Genomic DNA, 20576 nt, shown 5'->3' on the forward strand with positions numbered 1-20576 from the left:
CAGTGGCTTAGGGGTATTGCATATGTTGTGTGATCTGACTGTTAATGTATTTGGCCTACTACTTGTGAAGTACACATTCTTAAAATACGTCGACGGAGATTTTTATTTTGTTTTCTTTCTAAGTTTCAGTCTTCATGAACAGATCTTTAAATGTTTATCTAGCACTCAACACGGAGACATGTTAGGTTTTTAATCATTAGGATAGATAATAGTTGAGATAGGCTAAAATTTGTGAAATAACTAGTTCGAAAATGTGTCATGATAGTGGAACAAATTCAGTATTTGAAATACTTATAAAAGACCTTTTTTTAAACATCTTTATTGACTAGCTTTGATAATCTACATCTTATGCAATAAAAGAAACCTAATATAATGGAGAGAAAGTAAAAGACAACTCAGCCTTGGAGATAAATAGCTTAGGTGTTATCAAACTTAGATTGAAATCAGATATAAGCTAAGTTTTTGTAGATTTAAGTAAACATGTGCTTCCTAGAAAAAAGACAAACTCTTTAGGTTTCTTACATAATATCGTGTTTAAATAAAATGTTGAAAAATAAACATTATTAATCATGTAAACAGACTGGAAAGTATGAAATACCATATAGAACTATTGGTATTTATATACTAGAACGTCCACCTAAATAAACCCTCAGTCAAAATAGCCATCAAACGTTTGTCAGTGTAATGTCTACTAAATAACAATATACTAAACACTAAAGATGTCGGAAGTGAATGTTTAAAGTCAAATATATATAAGTTTATATCTCATTAAGGAATATGAAAATAATTGGTGAAGTTAGTAGTTACTTTTAGATAGTCCTAGTCTTAACAGTAGAGTATTCATAGTTACTATTTTGTTTTTCAGATATTCCTGTTATCTGCATTTATTATGACCTTGGTGTAGTGTTATATTTATCAATAAATAAATTAAATGACCTCTGATTGCATTATTCACTTTTTTAAAGCCGAAAGATTATTATTGAAATTTGTTATTGTTTATGTCTCTTTGTTGATTTTAACATGCAATAGGTATGTTACTTGGGGGATTGTTTCTGAGAAATATTGGTGGACTTTTGATTGCGGAACAGATTTACCACCCAGGTCAACTACCAAGTGGAAGTGTTCCTTATGGATACAATGCTAGTTTATCGAATTCCACTTCTTACAATGAGGAAGAATATCCTTTTAATATAACCGATCCACGTACTCAGTTTGCTGCTCTTTTATTGGTAAATCCAGTTTTATCTGGAGTTTTAAGACAACTTGCTTTGACTACAATTCTGACTCGGGCTGGTTTGGGTCTTGATCCTCAAGCATTGAAACAAGTATGTGGTAGTGTATTTCGTCTTGCATTCATACCATGTCTTACAGAAGCTACATCTTTGATGCTATTTAGCCGTTTTTTGATTGGATGGCCTTGGTCATGGGGAGCTATATTAGGGTAAGTGTTTACTTTTTGTATTAAGGTCAAGTGGATATGTAAATAATGTTATAGATTTCTTGAGAGCGTTTGTCAAGCAGTTAACAAATTTGTTGCTTGAAAGTTTGTGTTGATCATTGTACTACCTATAAAATCTAACCTAAAAAACCAATTAAATTTTCTGTGAAACACATTTCCGTAACATAAATATTGTCAATTATTTATCGGGTCAGTAATTTTCTGCCAAAGCTTATCAAACTTAAAGTCCTTCGAAAGACTGAAACAGTAACCATCCGAATGATGAAACAGGAGCTATGCGTACAAAAGAAATATCTTCAACCGCTTCTTCTCATCTGGCCCAACCTCAAGTCCAATCAATAGTAGTCCTAGCTATTGGATGACCTAATTTGACCATTGTACTTACGACATTTCGTAGTCAAATGTAATTGTCTCTGTTATCCTTATTCACAAATTCATTGAGTATTGTTTGTTTGAATCTTCCCATCGATTTGTTAGGACTGCAACTGGTCAGTCTCTAATTGGCATATGTGCATACTGTGCGTGTTGCCTCGATATAGCCTTAACTCACCCAGTACCTTCGCGAAGGTACTGGGTTAGAGTCCCAGAGTGAATATCAACTCTCAGATGCAGGTACATCCAGCTGACGAGTCCTAAATAGGACGAAACGCGTGTCCTGGATTCCACTGCTAGCCATTATCCATCTCTGCTTATTCACAAATGTTTGTATTATTATTGCTATTATTATCATTATTGTTATTATTACTATTGCTATTGGTTGAACATCATTATTAATCTCTCCAATACATGATTCATTTACTTCGTATCCATTCCACCTTATTATGTTTCACTAATAATTTTTTACACTAAACATCTGATCAAGTTGTAATTGCACTATTATATCTCTCTCACCCTATCTGACCCATATTTATTCTGATCATGGATCATTTAATATTTTCACTTAACATATACACAGATTCAAGTTAACATTCCATATGGGTCATATCAACATTAACAATTTTATTCTACTTTATTTGACAATCCCAAAATTTGTATGCTTTAACTTTAAACGATGTATTTTCCCGTTAACCTGCCCACCATATGGATTATTAATTTGGATATATAATTGCAGAACCTGGAGAGAATTTATCGAAATGAATATTCTTCGTTCATATATCGGTCTTTTAATATGATGGGGATCTTTCAACAAATAAATATTGTAAATTATGTTATAAAAAGCAAATAAACTTATAACTTATACAATAAGTAACTGAACATATATTGTACTCAATATTACCTTATTGTTACCGAGAAAGGGATCATATAGATATTCACAGTGGTTCAAGTTAAAGATAAATAAAATATATAAAAGATAAATAGTAAGAAAACATTTAATTGGGAAGTGTGTGACTATGAATTCTGGAATACAGGTACATCCGGCCGACGAGTTTCAAATAGGACAATATACGCGTCCTGGAATCCACTGCAATCCATCATCCATCTCTGTTTATATATACAAATATGTATATAAATATTTATACTATGTGTAAACGATGTAAATATTCAGCAGTTATCTCTTGCTACTGTAAACAGGGGAAAGCTGGGAGAAAAACGTCTATGTTTCATATATTATTGTATTTCATTTTTTTTTTTCAAAACGAAAACAGTTTTAGGTCAGATGGTTCATAAAATAGAGAGCAGAAAGTTTATTCTCCACCACTTTGACATGAATAGGTAAACCACACAGGTGGATTCTTCAACATTTGAAACTGGATAGATTTATGTTTGACATTTTTAAGTTACTTGTTATTAATGTAATGGTGATTAAGATGGTCACAGCTTGTTACTTATTATCCATAAACCAAGTGTTCAAGAAATTTGAATTCTGAGAATTAGTTGAAAAATGAAGAAATATCAGTGAGATAAGTCGTTAAGAGATATAAACCAGTATTTCATCATATTCTTCAAACATAAAATTTACTTTAGAAGTATACAATCATTTACTCTGATTGATCATAGAATAATGAGAAGAGTAATGTTTGTTTAGTTCTTAGTGATGATCAAATTCCACCAAATAATCAGCTATATGATTACTGGTCTAAATGACTTGATATCTCGTGCACTATTTTTTAAATATTAGGTGATTATTGGGGGTTATAGTGAACGATAACACAAGCGAGGACAACCAAATGTAACTAAATACAAAGTTACAGAATCTCTTAATCAAATCTCAGAACGCATAAGATAACGAAAATATATCAATGAAAACACAGGAAAAACATGAAATATAAGTATTTGACAAATGGTGGTTATCGTTATACAGTGAGGATTGTAGTTAATATAGCTTCAAAGAAGCACAATAACTTATAATTATTTTAATAATTAACCATTTTAAATCATTCAGGACATTATTATTGGAGTCTGCTTTCTTCTGAAGAATCATCAGGCATACTGATGAAGTGTTATACTATTCTGATAAGTGAATTTGTTGAAAGCTGATTGAAAATACATAAATATCTTTCTTTTCGTCTACTAGAGTATGTATGTGAAATCGTTGATAGAATTGTACGTAAAAGACATGTTTATATCTAAGAGTTAGTTTGATATTTCATGACCAATTAAGTAAGTGGATAATTTCTTCTGCTACATCACTGTCTTTGTAAACAAAGTGTAAATTAAACCATAATATATTGTGGTGTGGGCTACTCATATCCACATAATTAATATATAGCGAAGAAAGATTGATAAGGAAAGAACCGGAACGGAACAGAACGAAATTGGTATGAAAATACATGACCAATGAAATCCGAGAAGATGGACTAATATTTGCAGAAGAAACGGTCAAGATTTAGACAATTAATTGATAGTTTGTAAAATAACTGTTTACTGTATGGTTGTCAGATTTTAATGAGATATTCTGTAATTTTGTGCTCAAATATATTCGATTGTCCCTACCCGTGTTCTTATTCACTACAATATTAACTCTATTATGTTACTGATTTACAGTCTTCTCTCTCACCATCTATCATTTGATTTTCTTTTTTAACAAAAGGAATTTTTCCCCTAGTATGTTTTAAATTGAATTTTATGCTTTGATTTGTAAAAGACTTTCCACTAATAGTAAAATAGACCATGGGATTTTATATGAGAGATATTCAAAGTTATGACAGAAAATTAATGGATAATCAGCAAAATTAGCATGAAAAGTCAGATATTTCCATAAACTGTTCCAATATATTTATTAAGATAAAAACGAAGATAAGTATGTTGAAGAGATGATTTGAACTGAAATTCATTCATCTTTAATAATAAATAGATTATATATCGTGAATCAATTGAAGCTAGACTACCATGGAAAACTTGGAAGCACTGGCCGGCCGTTTCGTCCTATTGTGGGACTCCTCAGCAGTGCGATTCTTCAAGTTTTATTATGAAGAGAGAAGGTGAAAATTAGAATTTCAGAAAGTAAATTAGGTTTAAATTATAATAAAAAAGGTATCCTTCAACTAACAGAGATATATCACATGAACCATAGAGTTAAGATCTATTCAATATTGATTAAACGCAATGTAGGTTGTTTTAAATTATTTATAAATAAACTTCTTAGGTAATCTTAATGTGTAGTGAAGCATGAGGTATATTATATTACAGTTATAATCACAACTTTAGGAATGACTGAAATGTATGTATATATATATAGTGATTAGTGTGGGACTTCATATATAATACACCCACGTAACATTCTAATGTATCGGTTTATGCAAATTTACTTCCTTCAACTGAACATAATGTAGATTTGCTATCATTTTAAAAATGCCATATCTTTGAATAAATATTTAACCACCTACAGGGAAAAATTCATTAGAAAATGTACCAATTTTTTTGTCATTTATTTATTTCCTTTAATAATAAAGATTTGTAAATGTATTCTAAGTCATTATATAAGAGATGAATATGATTTAAGTATTATATAACAAAAAAAGAAATATTGGAAATGATTTCAGCAACTCTCCATGTCTCTCTCTATATGTATACATACATCTATAACAAATCAAAGACTGGTTAAAAGTAGTTAAATGACCTAATGCTCGTTTCACCCAGTTTGGGGCTCGTCAGCTAGATGCACCTTTATCCCAGAGTTGATGTTCATTCCGAGATTGGAACCAAATGCGCGTGTTTCGTCCCATTCGAATGTACATATGTCAATAAGAGACTGATCAATTACAGTTGTAAAAGTTAGTGGGAAGATTTAAATAACCAGTATAAAAATGAATTAAACTAAATTGAAATCATGAGTCAATTGAAGCTAGATCACCATGGAACACCTGAATGCACTAGACAACCTGTTTCGTCCTATTGTGGAACTCCTCAGCAGTGTGTATAGACGATCCCGCCTCTCAAGGTTCGAACCCAAAACCTACCAGTCTTGCGCGCGTGCACTTGGATTCTAGACCACTAAGCCGACATCCAACGGTGGTAATGTTTAACTTCAACCAATCCACGAAATTGGGTAACTGTCCACCATTGTCTTCAGTGAGTTACTATTTCACAACAGACCTGGTTAAACTCCACTAGTCACTGCTCTTCCCTAGAACTCCAAAAAATACCTCTTGAAGCCAGTCACTAGTGAGCATATGATTATTATCAATCTCGCGCGCGAGGCTGATAGGTCTTGTGTTTGAAGCTCGTGAGGTGGGATAGTGGATGCGCACTGTTGAGGAGTCCTACAATAGGACGGAACGGTCGTCCAGTGCTTCCAGGTTTTCCATGTTGGTCTAGCTTCAATCGACTCATGATTCCAACTATGAAAATACTGAAATCTCCACAAAACCACTTCTGATTATCTGATTTAGTATTGTTCATTTTCTAATGTCATTTTATCAAAAAGTCTCATTTAACATCATTGAATTTTCATATCATGTTTTATAGCTTATTCAACTATTTTAAAATATCTTTCCTTAACAAATATTTTAGCATTTGGTATTTATAAAGTCACTTATTGATTTGTTCAAAACCACTTCCATCTTTGACTTCACTTGGTATTGTTTGTTTATTCGAATCTTCTACTTGATTTTTATGACTGCAATTGATCAGTCTCTCATTGGCATATGTGCATACTGAGCGTATTGCTTCGATATAGCCTTAATTCACAAGGATTATAAGCAAAGATGGACAGTGGCTAGCAGTGGAATCCACCTCCATCTTTATTTTTATAGCATTATTTACAACTGCTTTACATTGGAATCAGTAAAGAAGGAAAGAAAGAAAAAAGCCATTTTTATTACCTATTTCTGTTAATATGCATAATAGATACATCTATATACCTTCCAGTTTATCATTCAACAATATGATAATAAAATAGATAATTTAGCCAATTAAAACTTTTCTTCTGAATGAAGATAAAATCAAAATAGTGTAATAGAATAAATTCTAATGATTGATGTATTAGTTCACTTTAACATGTATATTTAATATTGTCAATAAATTACATCCAATGTGGCCATCTACCACTGGTTATGTAAGTCTTCTGTTTTTTTTAGTTTTTATTTAATTTTTTTAGAGAAATATAATAACTAATAATAACAGAAGGCGGTTTTTGTGGAGGTTATAGTAATTTTAATACTTGAGATCATGAGTCGTAAACCCCTTCTGATATTAATCAACGTATGCTTAATAGTGACTGGCTTCAAGAGATATTTCCTGGAATTCTAGTGAGCAGAAGTGGCCAGTGGAGTTCGACCAGGTCTGTTGTGAAATAGTAGCTCACTGAAGACAATGGTGGAAATGTCGCTCGATTTCATGGATTAGTTAAAGCTAGACATTAGCACTGTTGGATGCTGGCTCAGTGGTCTAGAGTATAAGTGTTCGCGCGCAAAACTGATAGGTCCTAGGTCCGAATCTCGTGAGACAGGATTGTGGATGCGCACTGTTGACGAGTCCCACAATAGGACGAAACAGCCATCCAGTGCTTCCAGGTTTTCCATGGTGATCTAGCTTCGATTGACTCAAGATCTCAATTATTAAAATGTAATAATAAATTGATTTTATTGACAAAATCAATTAAAACTAATTATCACCTTCATATAATCTAAAAATTCATAAACAATTTTGATTAACTAGTTACACATTTATAATGAAATAATGAAAAGAAAGTTAATTAATTATGTAGTGAGAAATTTTTTTTAATTTTTCAAGGACCTTATCTCAAAAATACTATAAGGTTATATATTATCATAAGATAACTAATGTGACGAATAGTTGTTATGGGTTAGTATCGATGCCTTTAATGAGTAAAACTCACGGAATAAAATTTATAATGATGAGTAAAATAGATAATCAATAAATGAGTGAAATATTGGACTGATTATGTAATATAAGATATGTGAGAGATAAAATATCAAAGATAAAACTATATGATCAACAAACTATACTAAGTTGAATTTAAACTTCACCCCATTGCACGAGCATGTGGCTATTAGGACTCAACGGCCGAGTGGATAACGCGATGGCGTTTGAAGCGAAAGGTACTTGGTTCAAGTTCCAGAGTGAACATCAACTCTGAGATGCAGGTACATCCAGCTGAAGAGTCCCAAATAGGACGAAACGCTTGTCAAACTGGATTACACTGCTAGCCACTATCCATCTTTGCTTACCATGCTTGTGAATTTAGGCTATATCGAGGTGATACGCACAGTATGCACACATGCCAATTAGAGACTGACCAGTTGCAGTCCTAAACATCAATGGGAAGATTCAAACAAACAATACTAAGTTGAATTTATATGATGAATGATTTGGATGAAACTTTTAAAGTTGGTTAATGAAGATCACTTAATATGCTACTAGAAGTTGATTAACGGTGATCAGATAATAACTATAGTGATAATTGTAATAATAACAGAATAAATAGAATGGATGGATGGTAACGGAATATATTCAGATGTAAAATAAATTAAGACGGTTAAGAAAATATGTGATTTTAAGATAGAAGTGGTATTGATTGTGGTGGTCGATATTCGATATTATCCTTAACTTCGTATATTATTCGTCTTGATAACCGTTACTCGTTAACGTCCTAATGGTGTATAAATCAGAAGGCGAATACGAAGGGCTGATCGCGTTTATTATTGAACCACACACAGGTATCCAATATTACAGGCACGTTAAGCAAGCATGAAAGAGCTGTGCCGTAAAACGGGCGAGCGAGCGTGAGAGCCGAATGAGTGAGTAAGCGTGTACAATACGGTACAGCGTAGAGTAGAGCAGAGAGCAAGCAAGCAGTAAACAGGATTAAGATGTACATATATATATAAGTGGAAAAGCATGAGTCATCGGATCAATTAAGCGATTAATAATAATGCTAGCGGAATGAATACATGCGTAGGCAGTAAGCAATGTTCAAGCGTATATAATAAAAGTACAATGGTATAGATAGGTTGTTATTGTATGAATGACTGTCCATTAAATAAGTTAACAAAAGGGCTTAGCCAGATTAGGTGTAAACAAACTCAATTGTATTTGAGTTGCTATATGATAAATAAAATATAACAGAAAATATAGAAATATGGAGGAAACTAGCATATAACAAATAAATAGATCATACATAAAATACAAAAATGAATTGAAAATTCACCCTATTGCAAAAGCTAGTGGCTATCAGGACTCAGTAGCTAAGTAGACATCATTATGGCGTTTAGAGTGAACGGTACTGGGTTCGAGTCCCTGAATGGACATTAACTCTAGGATGCTGTTACATCCAGCTGACGAGTCCCAAATAGCATTTAACGCACGTCCTGGATTCCACTGCTAGCCACTATCCGTCTTTGCTTAGATCTGACAAGCTGGTTTTGTACACATGAATGTGGCTCTGTATTGCTTATTAGCAATAGTTCTGCGATACGGAAGAGATGTGTCCAAACCTTTTTCCGAAGATTTGATTCAGACTTATTAATGATACTAAATCTGGAGTCCAATACTGCATGACCATGGTTAACTGTATTTTCGAGAGCACATTTTATGATTATCCGTGGTCGTTCACTCATCTGGAAGGGGATATATTATGAGATGTTCCTTTATAAACAACCTTTACGGAACAAGTAAACATGTCTCTTGTCAGTCAAACGAAGTAAGTGCTCTTTACTCAAATGTCCTTGAGTGGGGTGCTAGTGTAGAACACCTACAATAAAGTCGCACAAATTTTTTTCAGTAATACTTTAGTTATTTGACTCCATAGAATTTTGTCCTCGATGTTTCCCTCAAATCCCAGAATATGATATATATTCTCCTGTATTTTCCTGATTTGTAAAAGACTACTGCTTCAAATTTATTTCAGTGAACATCAAACGATAACCACTATCAATAAAAAGCTAGCTTCTAGAGACAGAAGTTCCTCTTCTATTCTATTTTCTGTGCTTATTTTTATGATGGATCAGGCGGAGAAATAAATGAGACTTTTTCTGTTCATAAGGCTAAAGCAATAAAAATTCATCATATTCCCATTCTACGTAGATTTACTATGAATAAACCTATTCATAGTCCAAACACTTCTCCTTGCAAGTAGTATGCCTAGGAACGAGATCTTGGAATTTACTTTTTTCCCAGAGGGGACTGAATGGATGAATGACAATCATTTAAACTTTTCCATCACATTAGTGATCTTACATAAAAACGATTAAGCAGTTTTTGAAAATGAATTCAATGAAGGAAAAATTTTCATTGCCGACAAATTTGTTTGGTTTACATAATAGTAAATAGATAATTATTCAGTTAAATGTGATCTTATTACTATGTTTATGGAGTATCTCATTACTGTTAGTGAAAAACTTATACCTTAACCAGTCAGTATATCTTTTGGTAAAACTTCTTGTTTCTGTATATAAATTAATACAATGAACCTTTAGTATCCTTGGAAATGGTTTAATCAGAATATAACCACCTACCAAACTTTTAAAATTCTTGAGATTATTGAGTTTGTATTCTCAAGGGGGTGAGACTATAATTTATGCACGACCTTTCAGCGATCTTAAAATTCAGCCACTTACTAGAGTCATAGGAGCTTTATAAATTTGTTTGAGGAAATAGGACTAAGAAATTCAGTTAGAAGTTAGGGTTGGTAATTAGAGTTTTCACAAATTAACATCAGCTATAATGCCAAAATAGCAATTTTTACCGTATAGATGAATGAATTTCGCGCTAAAATCCAAAACCTGCTACCTCAAATCGCATTGTTTCTTCCATAAATTATAGTCTCAACCTTCTGTGAGTTCATCAGACATTCACCTAATTATGTTATGCAACATAATTTTTTAAAAGGCGAATTAGACTATTTTTTCAAAATAAATAACAATTTATTTTACTTGTCATTTATTATAAATATAGATTCGTTTGTGCAGCTGTATCACCAGCTGTGATAGTGCCAAATATGATGCGCTTAGAAGTTACTGGGTGGGGTGTAGCTGAAGGTATACCTACTCTTGTTGTTGCTGCTTCCAGTTTAGATGATGTTGTTGCGATTACTGGATTTGGTGTTGCTCTCGGTGTAGCTTTATCCACAGAAAAAAGTTTAGTAAATACATTATTTTGGGGACCACTCGAAGCAATTATAGGTGCTTCATTTGGAGCAGCAGTGGGAATATTATTACTTTTCTTTCCTCCACCAAAACTCGTAAGTATTCATCAGTTATGTAAATTGCAACTTTTACAGTTGATTTTGTAACAGTATTGATTCTTTTTGTGGAAATGAATGACTGAGACTACTGTAAACATATAATCAAAACCAAAGTTGAAAATTTAGATTATGGCTTTATTATTTTGAGCTTGGTACTTTACTTGTGAAACATGATGTTAGAATTCATAGGTTGGTCACAGATATTTAAGTATGTAGAATTGCCTGTTATCAAATCACTATCAAATGATTTATCAGCTTTAAAACTTTCAGGTAAGTGAAAATACATAAAAACATTGGAAATTCAAGCGATTTGGTGTAAGAAAAACCTAATTAATTAAAAGGTCTGACTTTTAAAAACAATGCTTTGTAATGCCTTTAAATATATTTGGAGGTATTACAATCGATAACCAAAGAAAAAAGCTGAATTTCCAGGTAGAAGTCATATGTATTTGAATAAATACATGTAAGAAGCAGTAGACGAACTAGAGATTTGATGGTAAACAGTAAACAGCTATTAGTTAATTATTCACTTGATATTTCTAAAATAATGAGAATACAATCGTAACTATTCCCTTTGATTATGTACAATTTTTGATAAAGAGTAATCAAAGACTTACCGTGATTAGGAGCAAATAAAAATATCCTCAGCGATGTAATAATCTTCTACATTTACAAAGTCTAAGCTTGTAGATAAATATCTATTAGAGTGTCATTTATGACAAACATTTATGAGTATACTGTAATTGGCTAGAGAATGAATTTATTTGGAAGACACAAAGCTTACTGACCACCTAAATATAATTAATGTTAAACTGATAGCCTAGCTTTTGAAATAGTTTCATCAATAAATATAAGGTGATTATTTATTACTTGCCAAGAAAAGCTGAATACAATGAAATGTGTGTGGGACTTGGAAATGTTGTTTTTATTATTATTTTTTCTGAATAGCTTAAATAATATATATTTTTGAATAGATCTGACTCTATAATTACTTTTCCGACGAGCCCAGGTTGAGTCGATGGTTTGTCACGAATGCACATCAGTAACAGAGAAAAAGTTTCATGTTGACTAATGACCTGTCTTTTTTTATATATTTCAGGAGCATTCCCATTTCATTCGAGGTATACTTCTGGTGTGTTTTGCAATAACTGGGCTAATCGGCTCGGTCGCAATACATTTGCCAGGTGGGGGTGCATTGTCTTGTTTAACTTTAGCTTTTATCGTGGCAACTGGTTGGCGGCGCGGATTTCCATGGCGTTTAACTCAGTCACCAAGTATACCAACGGAATCATTATCAAATAATCCACAAAACTCACACTATGAAAATTCAAACTATCTAGCAAAACCGCAAACAGATAAACATAATGTGTCTTCGTCAAGAGATTCTGTCCTTACTAATGAAGACTCTCAAGAAAATTTTACGACAATCCCTTCGAAGCTTGAATCTATCGACGAAAAATATAAGCATTCTGATGAGGATATTGACTCCGAAAATATGACGAAGTATCAGAAAGATCTGAACAACCCAAACATACTTGAATCATTGGTTGAATTTCATCCCTACTATTGCTCAATTTTGCGTCAGCAGTATGGCCAGCATTCATCGGGTGAACATAGTAACCGCAGCAGTCTCCGTAATCGCCTCGCATCTGATGGTGACAGAAAACGAGGAGATCTTCCATCTTTAGCAGTTGCAGTAGCAGCTACCGGTAATGAGAAACAAGTAGAGGGATCTTTGGTCAAACAACCTCAACAGAATAGTTACCAGCAACAGACTCAGCAAACATCGACAATCACTTTTCAAAAACCAAAAGGATCTCGAAGATTCAGTCTACCTGAACCCACTGCTCACTATGAACTGGAATCATTTTCCGTGCCTCAACAATTTCGCCGAGGAAGGAGTCCATCTAATGCAAACGCTTTACGTCATATGAACAGGTCGAGGCGCAGAATTCGTAAGTTGATATCATATTGGCAAATTATCGTTGTAATGTTTATAATAACTAATACTAATTTATTTTATATCATATAAAGTACTTTATTAAATCGTGTTTTATTCTTGAACTCACCTAAATCTAATTTCTGTGGTGATTAAAGATTTTACCTTACCATTTTTTTTAATTAGTCGCACCGTTTCCGGATCAGTACTCACCATTTTACAACAATCAGCCAGTTGAAAAAGTTGAAGAAGTTGAAGAAAATGATGAATGCTCATCTAACGAAACAGAAAGGCCAGATGATGATCATGATGATAACAATTTTGATGGTTCAAATCATCAAGAAAAACCTCTCAGCGATGTTGTTGTCCCAGCTACACCTGTTGAACGTGGATTGGCTTGTCTGAATTCGATGAGAAGAACTATGGCAGTCACATGGTGGTTTGTTCAGCCTATTCTGTTCTCTTTGATAGGATCAGAAGTAGACATACTACATATGCCTGGTGGTTCAACTGGTAACTTTCTTACGTATATTATTGTTATTATGTATTTCGAATAAAAGTAATTTTATTAAAATGTACGTATTTATTAGAGATAGATTCTTGATGATTTTAGTTGTCCTGTTTAAGTATAATGTAAGGGTTTGGATCCTTAAAACATACTCTATAATGATACTGAAGATAATTCGTCTGTATTTTTCGATGTAGATAATGTTGCGACGTACAGTGTCCTAAATCTGATATTTATACACAGTGTGCTATACACTAACACCCCAACTAACTACTTTAGCAAAAACACAAGAGTGAGTGAGAAAGTGTATTGGACTACCGAATAAAATGCACAAATGCACCTTCATATATATAACACTCTAATCCTTAGGAAGTTAAACCAGTGACCTTAAGAAAACTGCGCTTGACCATTATGCCACTTCTAATTGTCATCGATTGACCTTTACATTAAGCTACTTATTATTGACACTCCATATCAGGTAAATTTCGCAATGTTTCGTTCAGTAGTCATTTAAAATACAACAAATATGTAAACTAATTTGATGTTTATAAGCAAAGATGGATAGTGGCTAGCAGTGGAATCCAGGACGCGCGTTTCGTCCTATTTGGGACTCGTCAGCTGGATGTACCTGCATCTCAGAGTTGATGCTCGTGAATTAAGGCTATATCGAGGCAATACGTACAGTATTCATATATGCCAATAAGAGACTGATCAATTACAGTCCTAAAAATCAATGGGAAGATTCAAATAAACAATACCATGGTAATCTGATGTTTATTATAATATACTTAAAACGAATACAAAAAAATAGAAATGTTGAGTCACAACAGTTAAACCACACTTCAGTAACTTCCCTTTTTTTGTCAACTTTATGTTTATCACTAATTTCATACGTATTGTCAAGACTAGTAATGAATCTAAGAAAGTTTTATAAAATGATGAATCAATCAATTGGTGATCATCCAGTGATCGATCATGTTCATGATTGCATCTCAGTCCTACAGGAGGTCGATCGCTGCCCGAATAGCTCAGTGGTAACGTCTCTGACTGTGAAGCTGAGTGACACGGGATCGAATCCGTCAGGGAGCATCAGTTCCTTCAAGATTACAGGTACACCTTACTGACGAGTGCCAAGTAGCACGAAACCAGCGTCCAGGTTTTCCTGTTGACCACCTCTAACCACCATCTTATCTCAATATATAGTGCACGCAGTGTTGAGCCACCTAGACGAGTGGCCGCATTGCAACTTGATCAATAGCATTCGATCAGCACTAAGAAGGACTTGACACGCATGACATTGATCACCACCCAGTGATCAATCAATCGTGAGAGTTTCATAAAGTTTACTATCATAGCTACTTTGAAAAACAACCCAATATTTTTCAAGATAATAGAAACATTCTATTATTTTAAGTTAATATTCAATTTTAATGATATGGAGGTTTATTTATTTATCATCAGCTTATAAGAAGTTGTAGATTTCTTGTTTACAATTTGTAATATATAAGAAGTTAGCAATGAAAATAAATGATTCTAAATCTTTTATTACAAATAAAAAAAATATAAGAGTGACATCCTATTCTTCATAGTTGAAATCAGTAGTCAGTTGAAGCTAGACCACCATGGAAAACCTGGAAGCCCTGGACAGCTGTTCAGTTTTAGTATGGAACTCCTCAGCAGTGAGCATCCACGATCTTGCCCGCAGGATTCGGACCCAGGACCTATTGGTCTCGTGCACGAATGCCTAAACTTTAGACCACTGATCCGAGATCCAACCTTCTGCTGTACAAATTGCAAAAACTTTCAGTCAAAGACATCATGGTTGCTGGTAATATGAATCGAAAAGAATGTACATTATTCAAATATCGATTACTAAAATTTCCATAAAACCCTCTTCTAATAATGAAAATAGTTTAATTTTTAAGGTTAACAGTATCGAATATCATCTATTCACCTTATATATAACTAATAATCTAATTGATTATAACCTTTGGATTATCAAATAGTTTACTGATATATATTTCATTGTGAAAACTCTGTAGAAAAGCAAATCTAAACTAAGGTCTAACAATATCAAAAAAATTACTTTAGTTTTCGATAAATTACTGAAGAAGGTATAATTAATATCAGATATGATTGATGTTCTATCGAACCACAGGAAAACGCTAATAATACTACTAATAATAGTTATAATAGTATCAACGCAAATCCTTTTTAAAAATAAATTTAGTTGTATCACTTGAAGTGTACAGAAAAAAATAGAAGTTTAAATCCGTAGATAGTTTATATAAATGATATTTTCGTTTCCGTTTTAGAGAATCAAAATTTTTAAAGCTATGAACTATGGAACTAAACGATTAAAATCATTAAATAATGAAACTCAAGAATGTAAAATTTATCAATATTGGGTTGTGGAGATTATTAAGTTTTCGATTGAGAACATGAACTGAGCGATGTTAGACCACAATTGAAAACCTGAAAGCACTGGACGGCCGTTCCGTCCTATTGTGGGACTCCTTAGCAGTGCACATCTACAACCCCGCTGGTGGGATTCGAACCTAGAGCATTCGGTCTCGTAGGCGAACGCTTAACCTCCGGAATCGGTTGAGGTTAGACATTAACACCGTTGGATATCGGCTTCAGTGGTCTGGAGTTTAAGTTTTCACGCGAGAGACCAAGGGTCTTGGGTTCGAATCCTGAATGCGAGATCGTTGATGAGCGCTACTGAGGAGTTCCACAACATGACGAAATGGCCGTTCACTGCCTCCAAGTTTTCAATGGTGGTCTAACATCAATCGGTCCATGATCTTAATCAAAAAATGTAATATTTATTATTTTCTAATATTTATTCATATTTTCATTGTAGTTTAGTAAGTAATACGTGCCTATTTTTCAGCTGGAGTTCGATAATATAATTAACATTTGAAATCCTGACTAGTCTTGTCATTGGTTATTATTTATCTGTAAAATAAAGCATTTTTAAACAAAATTATTGACATTGAAGTGACCTGCAGGGGGATATATTCGTTCTTTTTCTCAACAACTCATATGCTTACACAAAATAACTTTATTTTTAAATAAAATCATTTCATTAGTATATATAGTTTGAAGATAAGCTGCTAAACGGATGAAATTCATCATGATTTAATTAAAGTAAGAATTACTTTGACCTCATAGTTAGTTTCAAAATTTACCTATTACGTAATGTGTCGACTTAAAATTGCATGTATTTTTCTTGTTTTATCAAATATTAGGACGTGGAATCGGTGCATTCTTACTTGCTCTAGTCGCTCGTTTATTAGCAACAATGGTGGCTGTTTTACCGTCAAAGTTAAATATGCGTGAACGTTTGTTCATATCATTCGCGTGGTTACCAAAAGCTACCGTACAAGCAGCTGTTGGACCAGTTGCATTGGATACAGCTAGACAATTAAATTCAAATGCACAAATAATTGGTTGGGGGGAACAGGTGAGTGTTGATTTGCTTCAAACCCTTCTATTGTTGTAAAACAATATTCTTATGTAAATAATATTAAACGTGTTTTCAGTAATGCTAAGTTGTAAAAGTAATTCCAGGAGTTCAAATGAGAAGTAGTGACTAATGAAGTTTAATTATGTGGTATGTGGGACAAATATTGCTAGTTTCTATAACGTCATAAATGTAAATCAGTGGATACTTGCTCAGTGGTCTAGAGGTTAGCTGCTAGCTGCCAGATCTGCAGGTCCTGACTTTGATCCATCTCCATGGTCGGGATTGTGTATTGTTGGATAGTCCTATGCTACGTTGAAACAACAGTTCAGTGTTTTTTGGATTTCAACAGTAATCTATGATCAGTTCATGATATGGATTATGGTACTCGTGTGTAATTTGCTTCTAATTTGACTGTTCGTTTCACTGGATAAAGAAGAGTAGAACTGACTGCCTATTTTTTTTCACTCCACGTTACCAAATCCTCATACTAAATCTTCATGATCTAGTGAAATAAAATCAATAACATTGTATTTATCGAAATTTACTAATCTTTCTAATTATATTTAAATTGCCTAATTGTACGAAGAAATGGAAGAAGTATATATATCTTTTGACACCTCAAGCCCCCAAAATGACCTTTCATTTAACGGTTTTTGAAATAGTTCAATTGTTATAATGTTGGATTAGTGTAAAAATTATCCACTTTAGTAAAATGATTTGAAATATTAGTTAGTTACGAAAATTTTTGGATGAGTAGTTGATCTCTGTTTGAGCTATACTATTTAAAAGCTCCAACAGTACCACAGTATGGATACATTAAAATTTACAAAATGGAAATAAACATTTTCTAATAGTTTATTTTACAGTAACTGATAAACACTTTATTACATAAAAGTACTATGAGTGAATCATTCTTGTATACTTTGTAACTCCTAGAAAAGAGAGCCCAGCATGTGTGCAAAACCCAGGATTACTTTCAAAATAAAGGAAATTAGTAGGTTTCTAGTATTTAATTATAAATCGCTCGGAAGCAATGTTTATGTATTGTATAATGATAGAGTGAGCAACGGAGAGTTTTAGTGTATGGTACTTGAAAAGTATGGCAGATCGACTAAGTAATGAATTTTCATCTATAGAAATGTTTGAAACAGGTATATTTTAAGTCTCAACACTACTTGATTTGGCGCTCAATGTTGGTTGGAGTGGCGGTAGATTGGAAGTTAGATTAATGGACGAAACTAATAGGTGAAATCAGTCTTCGTACTTATTGACTATTATTTTGGTCCATATCACAAGATGCAAACTATCCACCTGGATTCCATGCCGTTATCATGAATAATGATTGGAAATATTTGGTAATATAACTTAAAATCGATCACAATGTTACAGATCCATTCATTCTTTGTCTACTGCTGGATTCTCATTTCCAAAAATTTTTTTATAACTTTTATTCTATGAATCCATCTCTCTTCTAGAATTATATTCATTTTGTCAAATGTTTTTTAGTATGAATAATGTTTCTACTACTTCAATATCCATCTTCTTAATTTCATATTTCCATGATTATGTAGTGTGACAATTTTCATTGATATATACTTAACCGAATTCTGGATTATTGGTTGACTCTGACATATTACAGTATTGTCATGTATTTTATATATGAGTTCCATCATTTATATGTTTACATATATAGATTACGCAATATAGGTTTATTAAATCATCTGAACTATAAGTATTACACTGTAAATCTAGGAAAAATATAACAATAATTTGTGCTATTGTAGTGCCAGGGTTCGTTAATCGTTCACCTTGATAACCGTCATAATTCCAATCTTAACGGTGCATAAAATCAGAAGGCAAAGAGTTTTATTGACAAATGACACAGGCCAGAAAGCTATAAGCACATGAGCAAATATCAGCGGGCGAAGCAAAAAATGATACACATTGGAGATGGCGAGTAAGCCAAACCCACTTTAACCAAGCGTCAATCAATATTTGTAGTCAGACAAGAATAAGTTACAGACATGTGATGAATACGATAAAAGTGTACACACACCTACGCTCATATAAAAAGTAGTCGGGGATAATAAGTGAGTAATTAACGTGGTTAAAACGTTACTCATGATGGATAGGTAAATTGACTTGTCCAGAAGCTGGAATAAGGTATGTGGTCTTAACATATCAACCGATACTATACTATATTTATGATTATTATTTTTCTTCTTATTCTTTTCTAGGTTGTTACATTAGCTGCTATTTCAATTCTAATCACAGCTCCATTAGGTGCTATATTAATGCCACTTACTGCACCATATTTATTACGTCAAGATATACAATCTTCACAAGTATTAATAGAACGTACTAATCCTAAACATTCACCTAAATCTAATTCTGCTCAATTAACTAATGTATTGGATGAAAAAATACAAAAATCAAATCAAAAAATAAATAATAATAATAATAATAACGATAATAATAATAATAATAGTAAACAATCACAATTGAATACTGTACGTAATACAAAATTATAAGTCAGTTAAACAGAACTTGAATATTTCATTGTTTACATTTACCTCTTTTCTTTTCTGTTTCTGAGTGAATGTATTTTTTGTTTTTTTTTCATTAAAAAAATAAAAAAAAACAAGAAGAAGAAGAAGAAAAGATTTCACTCACAACTGATTTTTACAAATAATAATATAAAGTAGATATTAGTTGAAGATGCAAAAACCAAAAAAAAAACAGAAAAAAACTTTTAATTTGTAATTTACAAATTTATTTTAAATATAAATTTCTAGTTTTTTTTCTGTTTTTTTTTCTGGTTTTTCCTGGTTTTTTTCTTTTTTTTCTTTTTGATCAATAAAATTTAAAACATAGCGGTACAATTGATTTCTTTGAAAAACAAACAAACGAAACAAGCAAAACATATTACTCTATAGAATTCTTTTTTTTTCAGTTTTTTTTTAAATTGTACAGTTTCATGATTTCGTAATGACATTCTCTTTCATAGAAACATATTTAATTTTAATAATCCAATTAATGATTTCATTACAAGATCTATTCACTCATTTATTCCCTTTATTAAATTCATTTTAAAGTTTGATTATTGTTTGCATGGTAACATATAGATAATAGTAATAGTTATGTAGTATTATAAAATTCATTTATATATATAAATATATCTTGATCAGTATTTGTAATTGAGTTATATAATATATATTGAACAGATATTTATTAGAGGGTTGTTTGTGGAGATTTTTAGTAATTTTTTATATATCGTTGAAATCATAAGTTCATTGAAGCTAGATAACCATGAAAAACCTGAAAACACTGGACGGCCGTTTCGTCCTATTGTGGGACTCCTCAGCAGTGCGCGTCCACAATCCCGCACTCGCGAGATTCGAACCCAGGACCTACCATTCTCGCGCCAGAGCACTTAATCGATAGACCACTGAGCTGGCCGGCATCCAACGGTGTAAATGTCTAACTTCAACCAATCCACGAAGTTTCAGCAACCATTTCACTAATGTCATCAGTGAGTTGATATATCCCAAC

The 20576-nt window shown here is 32.7% G+C and overlaps 1 protein-coding gene across 1 annotated transcript in view; it reads left to right on the top strand.

Annotated features, from left to right (window-relative positions):
* Positions 1 to 19555, top strand: part of Smp_175980 (hypothetical protein) — a gene marked incomplete at both ends in the record, with an annotated part of 36772 nt that extends 17217 nt beyond the window's left edge. Inside the window, 6 exon segments of the mRNA XM_018792884.1 lie at positions 1030 to 1441; positions 10817 to 11102; positions 12205 to 12337; positions 13417 to 13557; positions 16807 to 17021; positions 19262 to 19555. Of these exon segments, the coding sequence (XP_018644028.1) occupies positions 1030 to 1441; positions 10817 to 11102; positions 12205 to 12337; positions 13417 to 13557; positions 16807 to 17021; positions 19262 to 19555 (1481 nt within the window).
* Between the last annotated feature and the right edge of the window lie 1021 nt (positions 19556 to 20576).

The sequence above is a fragment of the Schistosoma mansoni genome (assembly GCF_000237925.1).
Source record: "Schistosoma mansoni, WGS project CABG00000000 data, chromosome 1 unplaced supercontig 0153, strain Puerto Rico, whole genome shotgun sequence".
NCBI lineage: Eukaryota > Metazoa > Platyhelminthes > Trematoda > Strigeidida > Schistosomatidae > Schistosoma > Schistosoma mansoni.